The 19,245-nt window shown below is 49.3% G+C and overlaps 5 protein-coding genes across 5 annotated transcripts, besides 9 other annotated features; 3 read left to right on the forward strand and 2 right to left on the reverse strand.

Moving 5' to 3' along the window:
- Positions 1-1,608: 1,608 nt before the first annotated feature.
- Positions 1,609-2,970, reverse strand: FPSE_08714 (uncharacterized protein; the record flags this gene model as incomplete). The annotated part of the gene is made up of 2 exons (XM_009261832.1): positions 1,609-2,816; positions 2,874-2,970. The coding sequence occupies 2 exons, from the start codon at positions 2,968-2,970 to the stop codon at positions 1,609-1,611; spliced, it is 1,305 nt and encodes a 434-aa protein (XP_009260107.1).
- Positions 2,971-3,400: 430 nt separating this feature from the next.
- Positions 3,401-3,436: a repeat region.
- A 1,006-nt stretch (positions 3,437-4,442) lies between these two features.
- On the forward strand, positions 4,443-7,349 carry FPSE_08715 (uncharacterized protein; the record flags this gene model as incomplete). The annotated part of the gene is made up of 7 exons (XM_009261833.1): positions 4,443-5,012; positions 5,113-5,292; positions 5,359-5,534; positions 5,629-5,666; positions 6,031-6,188; positions 6,319-6,617; positions 6,974-7,349. The coding sequence occupies 7 exons, from the start codon at positions 4,443-4,445 to the stop codon at positions 7,347-7,349; spliced, it is 1,797 nt and encodes a 598-aa protein (XP_009260108.1).
- A 1,263-nt stretch (positions 7,350-8,612) lies between these two features.
- Positions 8,613-8,640: a microsatellite.
- A 2,441-nt stretch (positions 8,641-11,081) lies between these two features.
- Positions 11,082-11,107: a microsatellite.
- A 49-nt stretch (positions 11,108-11,156) lies between these two features.
- Positions 11,157-11,206: a repeat region.
- A 95-nt stretch (positions 11,207-11,301) lies between these two features.
- Positions 11,302-11,325: a repeat region.
- A 761-nt stretch (positions 11,326-12,086) lies between these two features.
- Positions 12,087-12,154: a microsatellite.
- A 1,507-nt stretch (positions 12,155-13,661) lies between these two features.
- Positions 13,662-13,797: a microsatellite.
- On the forward strand, positions 13,791-14,738 carry FPSE_08716 (uncharacterized protein; the record flags this gene model as incomplete). Its single annotated transcript, XM_009261834.1, has 1 exon — positions 13,791-14,738. One exon carries the CDS (start codon positions 13,791-13,793, stop codon positions 14,736-14,738), a length of 948 nt encoding a protein of 315 aa, XP_009260109.1.
- An 81-nt stretch (positions 14,739-14,819) lies between these two features.
- Positions 14,820-14,861: a repeat region.
- Positions 14,862-15,270: 409 nt separating this feature from the next.
- FPSE_08717 (uncharacterized protein) lies at positions 15,271-16,305 on the forward strand (the record flags this gene model as incomplete). The annotated part of the gene is made up of 4 exons (XM_009261835.1): positions 15,271-15,455; positions 15,516-15,835; positions 15,903-16,149; positions 16,206-16,305. 4 exons carry the CDS (start codon positions 15,271-15,273, stop codon positions 16,303-16,305), a joined length of 852 nt encoding a protein of 283 aa, XP_009260110.1.
- A 440-nt stretch (positions 16,306-16,745) lies between these two features.
- FPSE_08718 (uncharacterized protein) lies at positions 16,746-18,890 on the reverse strand (the record flags this gene model as incomplete). Its single annotated transcript, XM_009261836.1, has 3 exons — positions 16,746-18,392; positions 18,449-18,713; positions 18,796-18,890. 3 exons carry the CDS (start codon positions 18,888-18,890, stop codon positions 16,746-16,748), a joined length of 2,007 nt encoding a protein of 668 aa, XP_009260111.1.
- Positions 18,891-19,142: 252 nt separating this feature from the next.
- Positions 19,143-19,232: a repeat region.
- The last annotated feature ends 13 nt before the right edge of the window (positions 19,233-19,245 follow it).

The raw sequence follows: 19,245 nt of genomic DNA on the forward strand, positions 1-19,245 counted from the left end.
TGGGCAAGAAGAAGGTCTCGGGGCTTTTACGCAGCTTTTGCCTCTAGCCTTGCACAGCACAGCACAGGGCAGGACCCAGCTTTGCTCAAAGGACGGAAGCGAGGTGCCGGGGGATGGGATGCGTCGGCCAGAATTATTCGAGGCCTAGTTAGACGTGGGAGGGGAAGATTTAACAATGGAGAGTGGGTTTGCTATCCAGGACCAGGGAGTTTAAACGAATATCATGGAGGTGTCATCAAAAGCAATAGTGGGCGTTGAGGCTTAAGGATCCTTGTACTTGTGCGTCAAACCACCACCAGTCTATCCATCAGTGAAGGAAGTATTATTGTTAATCACTTACTCGAACTAGGTAGGTAGTGTGTGATCTGATAACTAAACAATCTCTTCTTCAAAGCTATAGGTGACATACACCAACGTCTTCAGCAATATATATCTTATGATGTCTTTTCCTTGGTGGCCTGCTATTAAGCAAGTAGATAGACATCCTCATCCCAAGGCCATGGAACTCGGCAACTACCACATTCCTTGGCAGGCATGTCATGGTCCACAATGGCCAAATGTGAGTACGACTTAAGACACGAGGCGCGATATCACAATCTCTCTGTTTCCGAGGAGTTTAGCTGCAGAGCAGGTGGGAGTGGGTCAGTTTAAGGTGAGGACCTTGATGGGCAGTTTAGCCTCATCAAGTGGACGGCTAGCGCCGTTGAAGAAGTTTCTGAATTGTGGCAGATATATCTTTACATTTCGACATACGAATATTCATTTTTAAATAAACACTTTCTCACTTGTACTCGACTCTTCTATGTTATGTTTTTCTGATTCAAGGTTAACTTACTATATAATTCTGCGATAAGTTAACCTTGAATGGGAACTAAATGTTCAAATAACGTTGACAGAACCTCAAAGTACAAAGTGTGGCGTCATCTCCTAATATGCCAATTATAACATATCTGATTGGCTGGCATTTTCCAAGCAGCCACATTCGAGGATCCTCAAGAGAGCATAGAGGCCATCAAGGTTCACGTTCAAATACCACACACACAATTCAACCGTTAAAAGGCCTCTCGATCGGCTCTGACGGCAACATTAGACCTTTCAGCTTGACCGAAAGAGTCAATTCGAATACACTAATGCACCTTTGATATCAGTATGCCAAAAAGGTCATTGAGGAAACCAATATTACGACGTAACTTGCGCTAGCAATAGGCGACACCAATCTCAAGATGCTCTCAGGAGGTCAATAAGTGTTTGGCAACTCTCATCATCAATTCCAAATCTACAGACTCGTCCCGAGCCAATGCTTCAACCCGTAACGCCTATGATATGCTTCCATGATCGTACAAATAACCTTAGCAGTATTAAACAATTAGGGCTCCATCCAGCGCCCTACGAGCCAGCCGCTAATCGCCCTCCCTGTCGCTATTCCCGTTTGGCATGCTCCGTGGGCTTTCATGTCCACCACGCTGGATCCCATGTTGCATCATATGTATGGGCTACCATAACCCTGTCAGATGGCACATGCCTACCATGATCCTACGGCCCGACTGTAGCAGCGACGTCCTGCTGTGCACCCATCCGCGAAGCGTGGCATGGTTTCACACCACAGCCTTATGACGAAAACTGAATTTCTAATCCAAGCGTCCGGAAAGGCTTGTCAAGCTTCCTCAGGTCGATGCCACTACCCAAGCTGAACAGAAGCGATTTGACCCGCCCTTCCCACAGCACCCCTATCCGCATGTTCTGGTCCATTCGGGTTTTGAGCACTCCGGCATATCTCTCCTCTCCAGGCTTTTCTGGTTCAGTCTCTTCTTTCGGGGGCGGGGGAGGAGGCAGCGATGGCTTCACGACAACTGGTTCGGGTTCATCCAGTCGCCATTCCAACTTAGCTTGGAAGCTGCGCTCCTTCGGTCGTTTCTCTCCCGGAGTATCGTCGACAACTACTTTGTCATCGACCTTTGGTTCATCGTCAACGACCAGCCGTGTGAATGGCTTCCGCCAAAGCTCCATGCCGATAGCCCAAGTGCTTTCGTAGCTGAATGCGTTGAACTCCATCCTAGTGGCAAGACTGCAATGCCTGCCAGCCACTACGGCATAACTTGCACTGATATTACCCATTAGGGGGTTCAGAGTCAATGTCGCGGATAAGGGCGTCCCCTTATGCATGGGCAACGTCGCGAATCGTGTTCCCACGCTGATTCCTCCCGACTTATTCAACGTGCCGTAATAGATTTCTCCACCGGTGCTGAACCGCCCGTAGACTCTCTCCCTATCACTTTCTACAGGGGCTTGGTTCTCCGGCTTCTCGGCATCACCGCCGAAATTATACACGCCCCTGAAGCCGAGCAGTCCTCCATCTGAGGACGCCAGACCTTCGAGCGCGTACTTGCCCACGTCATATTGCGCCAATCCCAGTACTGTGCCACCGTTCTTAAGGTGTTGTGCAGAAACAGCACTGAGCTGGACCTGGAGTGCGGGCGACAATCGTTTGACCACCAGAGCTTCGAGCAGGGCCTGGGGTAGGTAGAGTCGGCCGTACAGAAGAGACGATTCCGGCTTGTCCTTGGACGTTTGGAGGAGCGGGTTCGCTCGGTAAGGAAGTTCGGCGAGGGGTTTGTATGAGCGCAGAAGCTCTGGCAGGTTGACAGTTTCCGACTGTGGTGTCAAGAGGAGTCGAAGCGGGACTGATGAGAAAAGGTACGAGATGGATCCATCAACGATTCCCACTGAGCCGAGCTGGTACGATGTCGCAAAATTGGTACTCGCAAGGGAAGATAGTGTGAGTCGTAGTCCTAGAGGGGTCTGGAAGTTTAGAAGCGCTGCACATTATATTGTCAGTACAAAGCCCAGAGTTTGAATCGATGCCAGGGTCTTACCATCACTCGTCACATTCAGTGCTGCGTATGAGTTGTCGCGATTCCATCCTGTAGCTTCGTAGAAAGCGCTGTGGACATAGTCCATGAACTCGCGCATATCAAGAGTCGATTATCATGCCTCCCAGAGAGCAACAATGCGTCACTCCGGAAGCTAGGGGTTTCGGTTGTGTTAAATGTTGAGATGGTTTGAGTGACGAAAGTCAAGCTTCTGGCTGGTGTATGGCGGGGAAACGTCGGCGATCTGGCATGACTCCTACCCTATACCGTCGGAGTACCCTGGACTTGGAATTGCATCGTGGTTGCAGAACATTATGATACTACACTCTCACTGACAGTAGATGCGTGGAGAGAATATTAATTAGTATTGTATTTGCTTGAGAAAAATGAAATGTACAGTCTATCTGTTGTTACTGGCAATGCAATAGACCACCACGATTATCTATTGCTTTGAAGACATGTGCACTTCAAAGCCGGCAAAAGTGCAACTGTACCATTTGCGTAACTCACGCTTCAATGACCTATGCACCATTATTTAATATACAATAGTTTTTTATTTATTTTTACAGTATTGGACCAACACGGCCAATGTTGATGTTATCTTTCTCTTACAGACGCGCCATAGTCGTGCATTACATTGACATTTACATTGGTTGCAACTCCAAGTTTGGTCTGGGCACAGCTCACCACCTGATGAAATGAACTGGAACGTTAATTACCTAATTCTAGAAGTTTTATTGAACATGAAACTGAACAATTGAGGGGGTTGCATTGAGGCTCGAACACATTTTTTTTGTTGGGAGCCACAGGGGCCTTGTGATAGTATATTGTTTGCCTCTTTCTACGTGATTCTATTGACTTGAGAACAGATATCGCCTCGCCGTGAATGACCGAGAAACTGCATCGGGCCTTATCATAGAGTGGCACATCTCAATTGGAAAATGACCACGTCGTGGGATATCCCATCATACGCCCTTGTCCCTTACCTCCTTCGCGGGGTATTCGATTCCTGTGTCACCGTGGCAGTGTACAAGTACTTCCAAGCCGGATGAGGTTGCGTGGTGCGTGTCACTCCTAGAACGATTTTGAAAAGCCACGGCTTTTGACAGACGTCATTCTGTTTTCCCGAGCCATTAGACCGTGAACAGGCCGCTAGATTAGAACTAGGTACTTTGATAAAAAATTGCACGGGATATGGATCGTCTCGGGAAAGCATTGCAGAACCTATGGATACTCGCTATTCGGTGGCTGGCATTTTCTGGTCCTTACATTCACTCATTGGGGTGCTACCTAAGGTGCCTTAGTAGGCGCGCCGCTTAGGTGAATCGGACTTAGTGACGCGGTCCCACGTGACCCCGCGTTGCCTTTGTCTTAGAAGCAGGGGTTATTGACAGGGATAACTGACTTAAGACGCCTGGTCTCAACTTAACGACATCCAGGAAACAAGACGTTTGCCAAACCGTGAACCATTCATATTTAGAAAAAAATCACTTTCTTAACCGTCGCCCGCCCGAAACTCAGTCGATCTTGCCGGAATCTTGCCCTGAAACCGCTGCAGCCAAAAGGACCAGAATGGCTGGATCTCGCCAAGATCCCTTCGAAGTGGGGAGTGATATGGACGAAGACGAGGCGTTGCGTTATGCCATTGCCCTTTCGCTTCAGGAACAAGAGCTCCAAGGCGAGCAAAGTTCGCAGATCCCGTGCGCCTCGACCTCGACATCCCGCCGGAATGGGGATGGTTCGGGCGGGGCTGGCCTCGGTTTGCTCTCGCTCGATCGCAAGAAGATGGAAGAGGAAAGGCTGCAGAGGTTAGCCAAGCGGCGTCGCTCACCAACAGATGAAGATGTTACAGAGGTCCCGCCGCCAAAGAGAGTGACGCCATGTGTCGAACCCCCCCGGACCGTAGCTGGTTCTCTGCCGGCGAGCTTGCTGCCTTACCCCAAGGGCGCCATCAAAAGGACATGGGCGTATGGGTACCCTCGAACGCCAGAAGACATCAAGATCGAAGAGGTCTTTCAGAAGGACAAACTAGAGCTTGCTCTCCTAAGCTCGTATCAATGGGACGACGAATGGCTCGTATCCAAGTTCGACTTGAGAAAGACCAAGTTGCTCCTGCTGGCATTTGCCGACAGCGAGGCCCAGGTGTGTATCAATCATCGAACCAGACTTGTTCGGGATATCCCTCGCTAAAGTCCTCGACTCGAATTGGGCAAAACCCGGAGGCTGACGAAACCTGCCACAGAAATCAGAAATGCGATCCAATGCGCCGCCAGGCATCAAGTTCGTCTTTCCGGCAATGAATGGGCCTGGGGCGATGCATTCCAAGCTCCAGCTGCTAAAGTACCCCGACTATCTTCGAGTTGTGGTCCCGTCAGCTAATTTGGTCCCCTATGATTGGGGCGAGACCGGTGTCATGGAGAACGTTGGTTGTCGAATCGAGGCGCTTTGGAGGGCGTCGAGGATGAGAAATCGCTAACGAATTGCATAGATGGTCTTTCTGATTGATCTCCCTCGACTAGATGGCTCCGCGACTCATCGGCCAACCCCATTCAGCATTGAACTTGGCCGATTCCTGTCGGCAACTGGTGTTGGCGAGACCATGGTGAACAGTCTCACCAACTACGACTTCTCGCAAACAAAGCACCTTGGCTTCGTGTACACCATGTAAGCCACCAGGACTTGGAACTTGGATCATGACCTGATGATGATCATGTCCGGACCCGCATGTGCGAATCAATGCGCTGATACCGACTTCTAGCCCAGGCGGACACCAAGGAGACGAATTGAAGCGGATAGGTTAGTGAACGTGCATGTTTTTAATGATTTTCATGCAACCATAGCTCACGTCCTCTAGGATACAGTGGGCTGGGCGCCAGCGTGGCTTCCCTTGGACTGGCCACTGACGACCCAATTGAGGTCGATTTCGTTGTGGGTGCCATCGAAACCGCAAGCTAGTCCAGAGAGCATTGAATCTAACCATAGGTGAACCACTACTCCAGTGCGCCTCTCTTGGATCTCTCAACTACGACCTAGTGGGCGCAATCTACAACGCATGTCGAGGTAAGTAGATATCGATACTGTGCGACTCAACCCCCGATGACAGCTTTACCCCATAAGTGTTACAGAATTGCAATGTGGTCTGATGAGTGACGATTTGCAGGAGATGACGGCCTGGCCGAATTCAAGTCGAGAACAGGTCGAGCGGGCGCAGCAGGAAAAAATAAGGCGTCCAATCCATGGCAAGGCAAGCTAAGGGACCGTTTCCGAATATATTTCCCGACAAACGAGACGGTAACCAGGAGTCGAGGTGGGCGTAATGTAAGTGTGCAAGGTTATTAGAGTGTCTGTCATTGCAGATCTCGAATAACTGGAGAATCCTCACATGTGATAAAAACCAGACCAAACGAAATGACTTAGTCAACGCTAACCTCTGAGGGCGCTGATGCAGGCTGCGGGCACCATCTGTGTGCAGCCCAAATGGTGGCGCTCACCAACCTTCCCCACTGAGCTCGTGCGGGACTGTGTTAACACCAGACATGGGCTCCTGATGCACAGCAAGATGATCTTGGTATCACAGACGGAAGCGGGAAGTCAAAACCAAAGTCAATTGCAAACGCGTCCGCAAACGCGACGGGAGCCGCGGGGACACGACCAGGGGTCCGCTAGTACCCAAAGGGACCCGAAAACGGCAAATAAGTCTCTGGGCTGGGTCTACGTCGGTAGTGCAAATCTGTCAGAGAGCGCATGGTGAGTGAGACCCCAACTCCTACCACTGTCTGGGAATTGCCCCCCTGTCATGCCCCTCTTTTCTGTAAGACATGGGGAGACTTGAGACAACAAGGCAAGAAGCGAGCATCAACGGTCGCTGCAATGGTGCGGTCGTGCATCTGTAGTCTAGTGTGCAATTAGCTGCCTGTTGAGGGTGTTTTAAGAAGCACTGGCACGAAACGGCGACGATCATAGGAATCTAATGCTGACGTTTGTGGGTGCTTTGTACCAAACAGGGGCCGCATTGTCAAGGACCGAGCGACAGGACAGCCCAAGATGAGCTGTCGGAATTGGGAGAGCGGTGTTGTAGTGCGAGTTGGCACCTGTAAAAACAGTAGCACTGTCTCTGCCAGCTTCAGTGAGGGTGCTAGCGCCAGCACCAAGGTCAAGGCGGCGGCGGCGGCAGAGACAACTGCTCAGGCGCAGACACAGGCACGGTCATTAGTGCAGACGGGGAAGACACTGAGGCAGCCGGACAAGGGACGTGATACGAGCCAACAAGATCACGTCGAGAGGCAAAAGCAATCGAAATCGGAACAGCAACAACAAAAACAAACAGACCATCTTGAAAACACGGACGTGGACGTGGACGTGGACGTGGAGATGGACATGGAGATGGTGTTGGAGGGCACAGTCCCAATTCCAATGCAACGACCAGGACGACGCTACCGCGAGGACGAAGAGCCATGGTTTTACAGTATGCAGGAGTGATGGCGGAGAGTGCGCTGTTACATTGCGCGCACGTGCAGGCATCTCTGGGGGCTAGAAGAGGGTCGAGAATGAAAAAGAAGACGATAATGCTGAGAACGGCAGTTGTTGGCGATAACCCTGTCCTTTAGGTATGGAATCATGATACTGTCTTGAATCGTCATCGCAGTTCTGTGTGTGATTGTAGCCGGCTAGGCTCTGTGTATCTGCATCTCACGGCAGCAGATCCAAGTTTCGGAATGATTTCGGGAAATGTGAATGGCTCATTAGCGAAGATGATACAGCAATGGATGCGGATACCTTGCAAGTGGCATTGCTAGGAGATTGAAAAGGTACGTAATGTGAAGATAGTGGCATCGGTGTTGACGGGATAGAGATGGGATGCGATGGGATGCGATTCATGGTTGCAGTTCAATACCAGGTTTGGAGTTGTACATATACCAACTACCACGTTATAGTGAGCGAGGGACCATGGACCATGGACCCATCCCATACCTAGACCTAGTACATAGGTCGGTAGAAGACGGTAGGTAAATTGTTGCTATTAATTCAGGGCCTTCAAAAGCCGGCCGTGAACAGGGGGTGGGTTTGGGGTTTGGGGGAATGTGCTGGTTCTGTTTGCACTTTGCAATGCAAATACAAGGACCAGGACAAAGACAAAGACAAAGACGCTGTAGCTCGGTACTTGGCGGGCTGAGAGTAGTATTAGCTATGACACACGATTACAAAAGCCAATTGGAGAATCCCACCCAATGGGGAGGCTGAAGTGCCGCCTTGTTCGGCTCTCCCACTTTTTGCACTCTTGGTCTTGGACTTGTTCGCTTCAGTTGTCTCAAACAAGACGAGACAAGGGAATGAATGAATGGGAAGGGAAGGATGGAAGCGAAGCAACATCGAGCAGGGGGTAATGGAGTGTGACAGCCCAGAGAAGGAACATGTGCCCAATGACGGGACAAGGCAAGATATGGCCTGCAGAACGGCAGGTGCAGCATCAAATCATAGTGCGGTAGAAGGTGCCTGGATAGAGGAACTGGTGGAGTGGAGTCAGTGCTAGGACCCATGAAAGACGGGCACAAAAGCCAGTGCCGAAGGTCGCTGAATGCCATGTCAATGACCGGGCATGTCATTGACCATGTCAACAGCGTGGACCATGACCTTGACCTTGTTCGTTTTCATCATTCAATTTTTATTTTTTTTGCGCTTCCCTTTTTTTGACAACCATGTCGACTTGTTTTGTCAACGGTTGCGGTTTCTTCTCCCCCCTCACAGGGCAGGGTAGGGCAGGACAGGGCAGAAGATCCATGCTCATAACCAGGGACCTGATCAACAAGTGCCTTAATAAACTGGGCTGAGCTGGGCTGTCGGTCCGGGGAGATATCGCAACTACGCTCCACACTCATTACGATACTGATTGTCTATGGAATCAATTCATCATCCTGGCGCATATACTGAACCCATATGGTAATCAGTTTGCAGCACGGTTCAGCACCAGCGCGCGCACAATACCGTACCTAGCCTCTCACACAAGGGGACATAACATACCAGTAATATCATGGATGCCATGAGATCCGTACATTACTAGCAGCCGTCAACTTGGAGACAAGGATACGTCCGTACAGTACCGCTGAACTCAATTGACGCGCGGCAGGATGAGGTACCGCAAGTTGGAGCTAACGGCGAGGCGAGGCGACATGAGACGAGCCCATCGAGACGGACAAGAACAGGACCTGCTAAAGGCAAGGATCAACGAGCGCACCACCAACTCCAAGAGTAACCAGTAGTAGACAAGTGAGCAAGATCGAGGAGAATAACGGGCGGGCTATGGATGGATGGATGAGACTAAACCAATTACATGCCACCGGGGCTGCTGCCAGTGACGAACTACTGTACACTGACTGCGCTACGACGGCGGACGGCATGTTCCTACACAGCTCCTGGCCCTGCAATAGGTAGGTAATTTACATCGTATAGCCGTTTTTAGATGGGAAAGATTGGGGAGGAGGAGTAGTACATAGTAGTAGTAGTGTGAGGAGGGGGGCTTGGGCTCCAAGGCCCAGGTTCAAGTCCAAGCTTTTGTATAATGGGGAAATCAGACGAGAGAGAGGACCTTTTGTTCAACACCCCTTCTTTTTTGGTTGGCACTGACACTTGCTTGTTGATCTTGGCTTTTTTATTTTAGTTCAATTCTGCAGTATCCGTAGGTACACTAGATACCTATCTAGTGTACTGTACAGAGTACATATCCGTCGATAATACACACTGCACAACACAGACTGACATTGGCAAAACATGGAACAGCAAGCGATGGGAGGCATGTCTTCTGTGCCGTAATTAGGTTTGATATCATTCGTACAAACGTATTGACGCGGAGTGCCCGTGTGCCTGTGCAGTACAACATCCCCCCTACCGACCCGGCGGACAAGGTGTGTAAGACGGGAGACCCTTAAATGATCTTCACTAAGGTTTGGGCATCTTCCTTGCTCTACCTAAGGAGATGTCGTCTCAGGCACGTGCTTGGAACCTGAAGCGATGCGATGCGATACGATACTATGTACCGTTATGGCAGTGGAATTTGATGCCGTAACAAGTAATAACCAACTGAGATAAATGACAACACCTTTTATTGTTGCGAAACCTGTACTAAGCCCTCAACACTCGAGGTGTGACGCATGTTCCGCAGGCACAGACCTGTTTTCCTATCCTTGTTCCTTGTAACTTGTCTCCTCGTCTTGTCTTTTTTAATTCTGTAATATCATCAGGCTAGCAACACAAACTAGCAACGTTGAATCCTGTATAGTAGGGGCTAGTACTCTGTAACCGCATGTAACTTGGGCGATACTGGGAGTGTAGACAGATCCAAATACTTAGTACCTAGTTGCCAAACAAATCGGACGGGAAAATTGAAGCCGGAAGATTGCTAGCAAATGGCTGTACTATACCGAAAATAACAGACGCTTGCGCTGGAGTGAGTCCATCATTGTTTCTGCAAGCAGTCAGTCTCACCCTCTGACGCTTGTCTTGGCCACATCATTTCTATATACGGATGCAACAACATTGGACATTTATGCACAAGAGGCTCGAGGCCCGAAACAATAAGGAGACTATCGAAAAAGAATAGCAATATACATAGTAGTAGCAATAAGAACACGGACACAGACACAGACAAGAGCAGAAATACCAATTAGAAAAAAAAAGAAGAAAATACCACCACCACCCTGCCTTGTCTGCAATGTGCGTTGGGTGGTGGTAGTGCTGTATACTAACCCGAGAAAGTGTTGCCGTCGGGGGGGTTAGGAGTCGCCGGCGTCGGAAGTCTCGGCCGTGCGCGGGGTTCCGGACGGGGGAAGGGTTTCTCCTTGAGCTGTTAATGGACGTACCTTAGCTGACCTCTTTGCCCGCACACTTGCCTTGCCTTACGCTCGCCTAGAATACCTGACCCTGCCTGGTCTGGTACATAGTCTGGATCGAGAGAGAGAGAGAGAAAGTACCGTTTCGGTAGGTGTCTCTTCAATTTCCCAACTCCACACACCTCCTCCTCGCTTCTCCTCTCCCCCCAGGTGGGTTGCATAAAAACCGGTACTGATTCAGTGGTTGATATAAAGATTAGATCACCCTTAGTGTATATATGGCCTAAGAGTGGCCTAACAATTTCGTCTATACTGCTCTAAGTCCCTATTTTTTAGTAACCCGCCTGCCCCCCTCACAAGGGGATGGCATGGGGAAGCACGCCCCATTTGATGATGATGATGATGATGCTGATGGTTGTGGTGGCTGAATCGCATGGGTCATTGCGGCCGAGAGGAGAGGCGAGAGGAGGAGGGGAATAAGAAGAAGAAGAGGAGGAGGAGGAGGAGAAAGAGAGATAAACAAAGGATGGAAGAGGACTTGTTAAAAGGTTTGAGCGAACCATTCCATTGGTATTCCTTCTTCAATTAAAGAAACTCTTTACCGTCTGAATTAAAAAAAAATTAAAATTAAACCCTGTCTATATGCTAACTAGATCTACCCAGTCCCCAAGCTGTCAGGAGCTTGGAGATTATGTTTTCTATAACTCAGTAGGCTTTAATGTCAATCAAAACAGACCCGACAGAACGGTTCAAGCCTTTAGTTCTCAAAACTCCTAAGCTTATCCGCAGTAGGAGTAAGTGTCTTGGATCTATCAAAGACAGTATAGTACCAGCCAGACTCAACTGTTTGCAAGTTTCGTCTCCCAAGGATAGATCTCGGCTGCAGACTGTAGGTCCACTTTGGATCAGATGCTGACGAAAATGATGATAACTACTTATAGACATCAATATTCGAGTTGTCCTTCATCAAATTGCATCCGGTGTGGTGTATCGGTTAGCATACCGCGTTTTCATAGAGAAATCCGCGGCGAGCGGGGTTCGATTCCCCGCACCGGAGACCTGTTTCATGTTTTTATTTGATGGCTTTATTTTTGATCTATTCTTCGTCTACGTTCAAGGTCATTTTGACCAAACAAGCCTTTAAGAAAGCCATTTGGCTAGACGACAACAACAAGCACAATACATAGTGCACATCAATTACACAGCTTATGCTACTTAGGCTATTTATTTTTTATCCCAAGACTGACTTATCACGCTAACTTTTCTACTGTCCACTGGTCCGCGCTATACCTAAGACAGTTAATAGAATGCCGATTTCGATTCTATCCATGTAGTCGGGATGTGAGCCGTGACAGGTTTTTACCATTGCTCTTTTTTCAACGTGGCTTGGCTTGCGACGCAGCGCTGCGCAAAGCAAAGCAACGCAACGCAAAGCACCGCAAAGCACCGCAAAGCACCGCACAGTCATTAACAGAATTTGCTGTCCCTCGTTTATTCCCTTCCATCTATCAAAAGATACGTAGACACATCATTCACGGTGGGGGTGAGATTAGACGGCCCTTTACACCACAATGGCGTGCCTGATTGGAATGACAGTGGCTTTGTGGCGTTCAGGGCCCCCTCCCTCCCCCCCAGCAACAGGAAAAAAAGAAGAGCCGACCAAGCCTTGCCAGTCAGAGAAGCAAGCCCATTGCAATGATGGCTCTTGATGATAATGAGGGGGGCTGCGGTGCTTTGGCTGTTTCTTTCGGTTTTGTGAATATCGGAATACACTGCAACCACCAAATTGACAACAGAGGGGTTATCGAGACGAATGGACATGAACAAAGACGTCGTAAAAATAAGAGGCATCCAATCCCAATGCTAGAGGGCACTCGTACCAACTTCGGCAGTTGTCAAAGCAAGGCCGAAGAAAGGCATTGTTCCGAACATTTCGCTCCGAATCCAAGCCAAGTCAAATCAGACACATCACCTACATACATGCCCCCTTATCGAGATAGACGACAATCATAATGACTTCCATAACATATCCCCAGAAAAGAATAGAATAATATTAGAATACATTGCAGAGTACAGATGCATGGGTTATTCTTCACATACTAAACTCCATACACAGGCTAAGCAAGGGTTGTCCGCTCTCTTCCCACCCCCAAGCGTCTATTCACCCCTACCGTGTCTCGATCTACCGGGACAAGGTAGGCTGTATTAGCTGGTTCCCGTCTGCTTCTGTTGGCAGTGTATGTATATCCAATCCGGCCTTTCTTAACTTGACCTAGGGGTAGTGCCTAGCTGCATTTGACCAATCCTGTTTAGTACATTATAGCCAGCCAGATTACCACATCTGCTAGCACTTAACTTCATCACATCCATCTACTTCACTCTTGCTCTTTCTTCTGCTTCTTCTTATCATTATTGTTATTGCTCATTTTAAAGTTCTTATTCTGGCACATTATTACCTTCTATTCCCATTTACCAACAAACTTTAACTTGTACATGTTATCTATTACTGTTAAGCTCATATCTCCTACTCAGATCGAATGAGTAACACATTCGTGCATATTATTTATTATATCAACTTACATCAATTACGCCCAACGTATACAACAACCTTGCGACGACTCAACTTCAAATCTTATCGTATACCCTAACTCTCTAGTGGATAAGAAAGAATAGGGAGTCATACCGTCACATGTTGGGGCGACAACAATACAATAAAGTGCTTCTATCTCTTGATGCAGGGCGCCGAAGGCATATTTTTGCTTGAACGTGTACCAACCACTCAAAGTGCTTCTATCAACGGTCACGCAGCCTTGCCACGCCGACATATGGATATGATTCTCGGTCAAATTTTTCATGGCTCACGATTAGGCACCATCGCCCATTGAAAAAAAAAACGTCTTTTTTTTTCCCTTTAGTATATAAACAACTCAATCCCCCGAAAAAGCCTGGATCAAACTCACACACACTCACAACACTCACAACAACAATCGCAACACTTACAACAACACTCACTACAACACTCACAACATCACTCACAACATCACTCACAACATCACTCACAACATCACTCACAACAACACTCACAACACTCACGACAATGGCAAATACCATACTCAAAGCAACCTATGAGGGTTACATCAGGGACACCACCGATGCTCTCAAAATCTTCGAGGCTTGCTTGAATGGCCACCTCATGCACACCTCTCGACGACCACACGATCGGGAACGCCCAACCCTAATCACAAGCGGGAATGTCTTCGTTTACGAAGAAGGGTGTTCCGGGATCAAGCGCTGGACCGACGGCGTGAATTGGAGCCCAAGCCGAATCTTGGGCAACTTCCTGGTGTATCGCGAGATGAACCAGGCCTTCGCACCGGGGGAAAAGAAGCGGGCCTCGAAGAAGCCCAAGAAGCAGGCTGGGGGGGTGACCAAGGCCTACGATCAACGACCACAGGCCACCCATTTCTCCAGCCTGCCCAACGACCCTGCTGTTGCAGGCGATGGTGTTGGTGGGGAAGAAGACCGGGACCTCGTAGGGTCACTCACTGACTCCTACGACTTCAAACCTAATAGTCTCATCAAGAAGACTATTAGTATCACGCACAATGGTATTCCTCACCACCTGGTGAGTTATTATACCATTGATGACGTGAGGTCTGGGCGTCTTGTAAGGCCTTCAGATCACGACTATTGGAAGCATACCCAGCCTCGGATCACGCTCACGACGGGACAGAACTTCAGGGTCCCATTAGAGGATGGGGAGGAGTCACGTGTTGCTGTATCACATGAACAACACGTGATGTCCTATCCCTACCACCACGACTACCAGACCTTCCATCATCATTATGGAAATGGGTCTCGGGGGCCCTTTCCTTACAGCCCCCAAAATGGCACCTATGTCCCTGTCCCAGCTCCTGTCCCAGCTCCTATCCCTGCTCCCCCCCACATCCGTGTCCCTGCCCCTGCACATGGCCCCACTCCCCAGGATAGTTCCTACTATACTATGCCTACTGCCTATTGGCAATATTCTAATATGTTGCAATAAGCTAGGGAGGGGGGAATGTTTTTAAATTACTTAGTTATTTCAAGAGTTTAAATAGCACTGTTAGGAACTACCAGCAGCAGCTATTAAGTAGTATAAATATACATTTTTTTATTAAAATAATATCTCTTATTGATAGCTAACTTTTAAAAGTCTATTCAGTAGACAGGTCATGATCCGCAGATGTTCCAGTTCATCTAATCACGTGGTGAGAGGTGCCATATTCAACCCTTACAGTACCAGAAGAATTAGCCGCTGAGAACATAAGAGACGAAATTAGTAGGTCATTTTATGCTACTAAAACTATAGTCTTTAAGCTAATTATTTTTATGCCCTCAGTTTAGGAGGTCAACTTTTCTGCTATCCAGTAGTCAACCAGGCGGGGTTCTGGGATCTTTATCGGGTCTTATCGCTTTCGACAAACCTTAGCACGACTGCATCATCGAATATCCAGGGCGAATTCGAGCAATTGAGGGTCTGGGGCAGCTCTCGGCTTCGAAAACAAAAAACTACGCAGGTCAAGTCAAGCGAAGATATGAGCATCTCCGCAAGGTTGGCTTGCTGGGCGGCGACGAGGTGTGCTGCCAACATAAGCATAAGACCTGCTGCCGTGAGGTTTGCGCCGCGGCACACAACACCAGCAACCCTCCGAAGTCTCTTCTTCACAAAGGCGCAATCATGGCAGCAGAATAAAAAGCAGCAGGATGAGAAACCTGTTGGGTGAGTACGCGACGGGCAACTTCAATTGACCGCAATCGAACTGACCCGGGGCTTGTCCAGAACGCAACCTCCGACACCACAAGATGTTACGCCCTCGCAGCCCGCCGAAGTGCTGCACGAAGACATATACACCGTACCCAACATCCTGACCTTTACGCGTCTTGCCGCCGCCCCCGTCATTGGATACCTCGTTCTACACGACCAGCATGCGTGGGCGGTTGGCCTCTTTGCATACGCAGGTATCACCGACTTGCTAGACGGATGGATCGCGCGACGCTGGGACAGCAAGACTGTCGTGGGCACGGTGATCGACCCCATGGCAGACAAGATGCTCATGACCATCTTGACCATCTGTCTTGCTGCCAAGGGTGCTTTGCCCAGTGCGTTTTACCTCCCTGCTCTACCCCACCACCGTGGACAGCTCAGCTAACATGTTCCAAAACAAAGTCTGGTGCGCTGGCATTATTCTAGGCCGTGATGTCGGTCTTGCCATCTCTGCAATCTACTACCGCTGGATCTCCCTACCGCCTCCAAAAACATTTGCTCGATACTGGGACTTTTCACTTCCCTCGGCTGAAGTACGCCCCACGACCATCAGCAAGTACAACACTTTCCTGCAGCTTGCCCTTGTCGGAGTCACCACTGCCGCACCTATCCTGACCGCAGACTTGACCACTACCTTGACGGTCATGCAGTAAGTTCAATTACCCAAGTCCTGTGGGCGCCATCATTGCTGACATGATTGACCAGATACGTTGTCTCTGCTACCACCATCTGGAGCGGAGCGAGCTACATCTACACAAAGGACGCGGTTAAAATTCTCAATAAGGAAACGCCTAAAAAGCCATAGACGCATGTTTCTGTATAATTTAGTAAAGTGGCAGACGATGAGAAAGCACGAGTGCAACGGGTACCTTTGTTAGCCAAGTTTGGCTCAGATCTAAGCGCGGAGCTAAGAACGTCAATTAAAACACCAAGAAAGGAGGAACGAAGAAGTCAAAAGATCACTAGCGACGGCCCGGAACCTTGAGCTTGAATATGTTATGTATACCCCTATGTTCAAATCGAGCCCGAGACAAATTCTAAATTGCCTGTCTCCGGAATTTCCGTCTGAGGCTTTGTTAAGAAGCGTGATTATGCCACTTACATGTGCTATATACTTTTCGAGGTCCCTATTTATAACCCCCCATTGTCCCATGTGAAAACGCCAAATCTATGCATCGTCCCTGATCATCGTACATTGAATCTCGTTGTGTGCAGCTCTGCATACATGCACCATCATCCTTGACTCTATGGAACCTCTGTTGTCTCTCCTAGCACATCACGAATAGGCTTCCGCCGGACGTATGCTAGTAGACGCAAACTACCCGATGGAGTGACACCTTCGACACGTCTTGCCTGTGCAAGGTTCTCCGGCTTGGCTACCCTGAGGGCCTCCTTCTCCGACAAAGCAAGACCAGGAATTTCGCCATAATCGAGGTCGATAGGGATGCGTACGCGCTCGTCGTTGGTGAACCGTTTTCGCTCCGTCTCGGCGATCTTGACATATGGAGCGTAAAATGCCTCGATAGCGACACGGTTTCGTACATTCGCCGAATAGTCCATAATGCTCGGCACGACGGATGCAAGCTGCTCAAGCTCGATACGTGTGGTTGTGCTTGAAAGGCGGAGCATATCAATGCCATCCCGGCGGGTTGAGTTACGTTTCAGATGGAATCCCTTCTCAATCCATTGGTTTGGACTCAGAGATACCGACTGCAAAGCCTTTGTGAGGTCGTCCATTTGCTGTCGCTCATCGCGATAACTGCTCCAGCGCTTGTCAGATATGACTCCCCATTCGTGGCCCTTGGGCGTCAGTCGGAAATCAGCATTATCAGCACGTGCAGCCATACGGAATTCACTACGGGATGTAAACATTCGGTAAGGCTCCGTGACGCCCTTGGTGATAAGGTCATCCACCATAATACCGATATATCCATCGCCCCGTGTAAGAGAAACCCCCGGAAGACCTTGAGCAGAGCGGCCTGCGTTGATCCCTGCGAGGACACCTTGACCAGCTGCCTCCTCATATCCTGTTGTACCATTGATCTGGCCTGCCAGGTACAAACCGCTAATGGCCTTTGTTTCCAACGTCGACTTCAAGCCGCGTGGGTCGATGTAGTCATATTCGACACCATACCCAGGCTGAAGCATTTTTGAGTTTTCAAGGCCTGGGATTGTGCGCAAGACCTGCTCCTGTGCTTCGGCAGGAATGGTCATAGATAGGCCGTTGGGGTAGATGACAGGGCTGTCAAAACCCTCCGGTTCAAGCCACACGATGTGCCGAGTCTTGTCGGCAAACCGAACGATCTTTGATTCCAAGGAGGGGCAGTAGCGCGGGCCTCTGACTGTCTCTCTGATATGAATCGTCTTATCAAGATTATCACGTACAACATCGTGAGTCATCTCATTTGTGTACGTCACGCTGCACGTGAGCTGTTCTTGTACTGCCACTGTGTCGTTGAGGTAACTGAATGGTGACGGTGGGTCATCACCGTATTGCTTTTCTAGAACCTCGTAGTTTATGCTCGCTCCGTCAATTCGTGGTGGCGTGCCTGTCTTGAGCCGGCCTAGCTGGAAGCCCGCATCGCGCAGCGATTTGCTCAGCCCAAAGGTAGCTGCCTCACCAAGTCGACCAGCGGGATACGCATCTAGACCGATGTGAATTTCGCCGCCGAGGAATGTTCCAGTTGTTATAATGACCTTGCTTGTTGGGAGGATCTGCCCCGACTCCAAACGTACTCCAGAAATGCGACTTGAAGCGCCGTCTGTTGGATCCTGTGGTGTGAGAACGATGTCGGACACGCTGTCGAGTACGATCGATAAGTTTGGATAGGAAGTGAGTTCGGCCTTCATGTGCTTCTTGTAGAGATCGCGGTCGATTTGCGCTCGTGGACCCTGTCGTGTGCCCGTCAGCCATCAACATCTACAACCCTCGAGTTGAGTTGACATACCCAAACAGCTGCGCCCTTTCGTCGGTTCAGGATATGAAACTGCACACCAGACTTGTCGATGATCCTGCCGGCCAATCCATCGAGCGCATCAATTTCTCGGATAATTGTGCCTTTGCCAATACCACCAAAGCTCGGGTTGCAGGAACATGTTCCCAGGTTGTCCAACTTGGGAGTGATCAAAGCTGTTCGCGCTCCAGCTCTCGCCGCCGCAGCACATGCCTCAGCGCCAGCATGGCCGCCTCCGATTACCACGACATCATAAGGCCTGTAGTGGGGGTGTTAGTAATTGTTTGCGATGGATGCCAGCCATGACAAGAAATAAAATCCGTGGAGTCGGTTTGGCTTACTTCGTGTCGTTGGATACGGTCGCAAGATATCTTCGCCTTGGGATTGACCATTGATGCCGTAAGACGGCTGTCCTGGGTCTCAGTAGTGCGCGCATCTCATGTTGTTGAAGTTGTTAAAATTTGCCTTTCATGATGACCAATGTTCTGAATTTCATGGTGCTGAACCCCAGAAAGTACAATAGACTTGCGCTAAAATGATGGGCCATGTCTATCCAATCAGAAGACAAGATTAACACTTATATACAGACATTCCCGATCCCATCATGGAATGCGTAGACAACACGGCCAAGATCATGGTTTTGTGAGATATATTGCCTAGTAATGATATTGTATTCTACCAAAAAGACAAAACATACAACAGCGGGGATTCGCTGGTCGTCACCGACCCAACTACTAATCCGCCCCTTACCAGCTTATCTATGGGAGAGCGGACGGGATCCCGAGTTCTCT

The sequence above is a fragment of the Fusarium pseudograminearum genome, chromosome 1 (assembly GCF_000303195.2).
Source record: "Fusarium pseudograminearum CS3096 chromosome 1, whole genome shotgun sequence".
Taxonomy (NCBI): domain Eukaryota; kingdom Fungi; phylum Ascomycota; class Sordariomycetes; order Hypocreales; family Nectriaceae; genus Fusarium; species Fusarium pseudograminearum.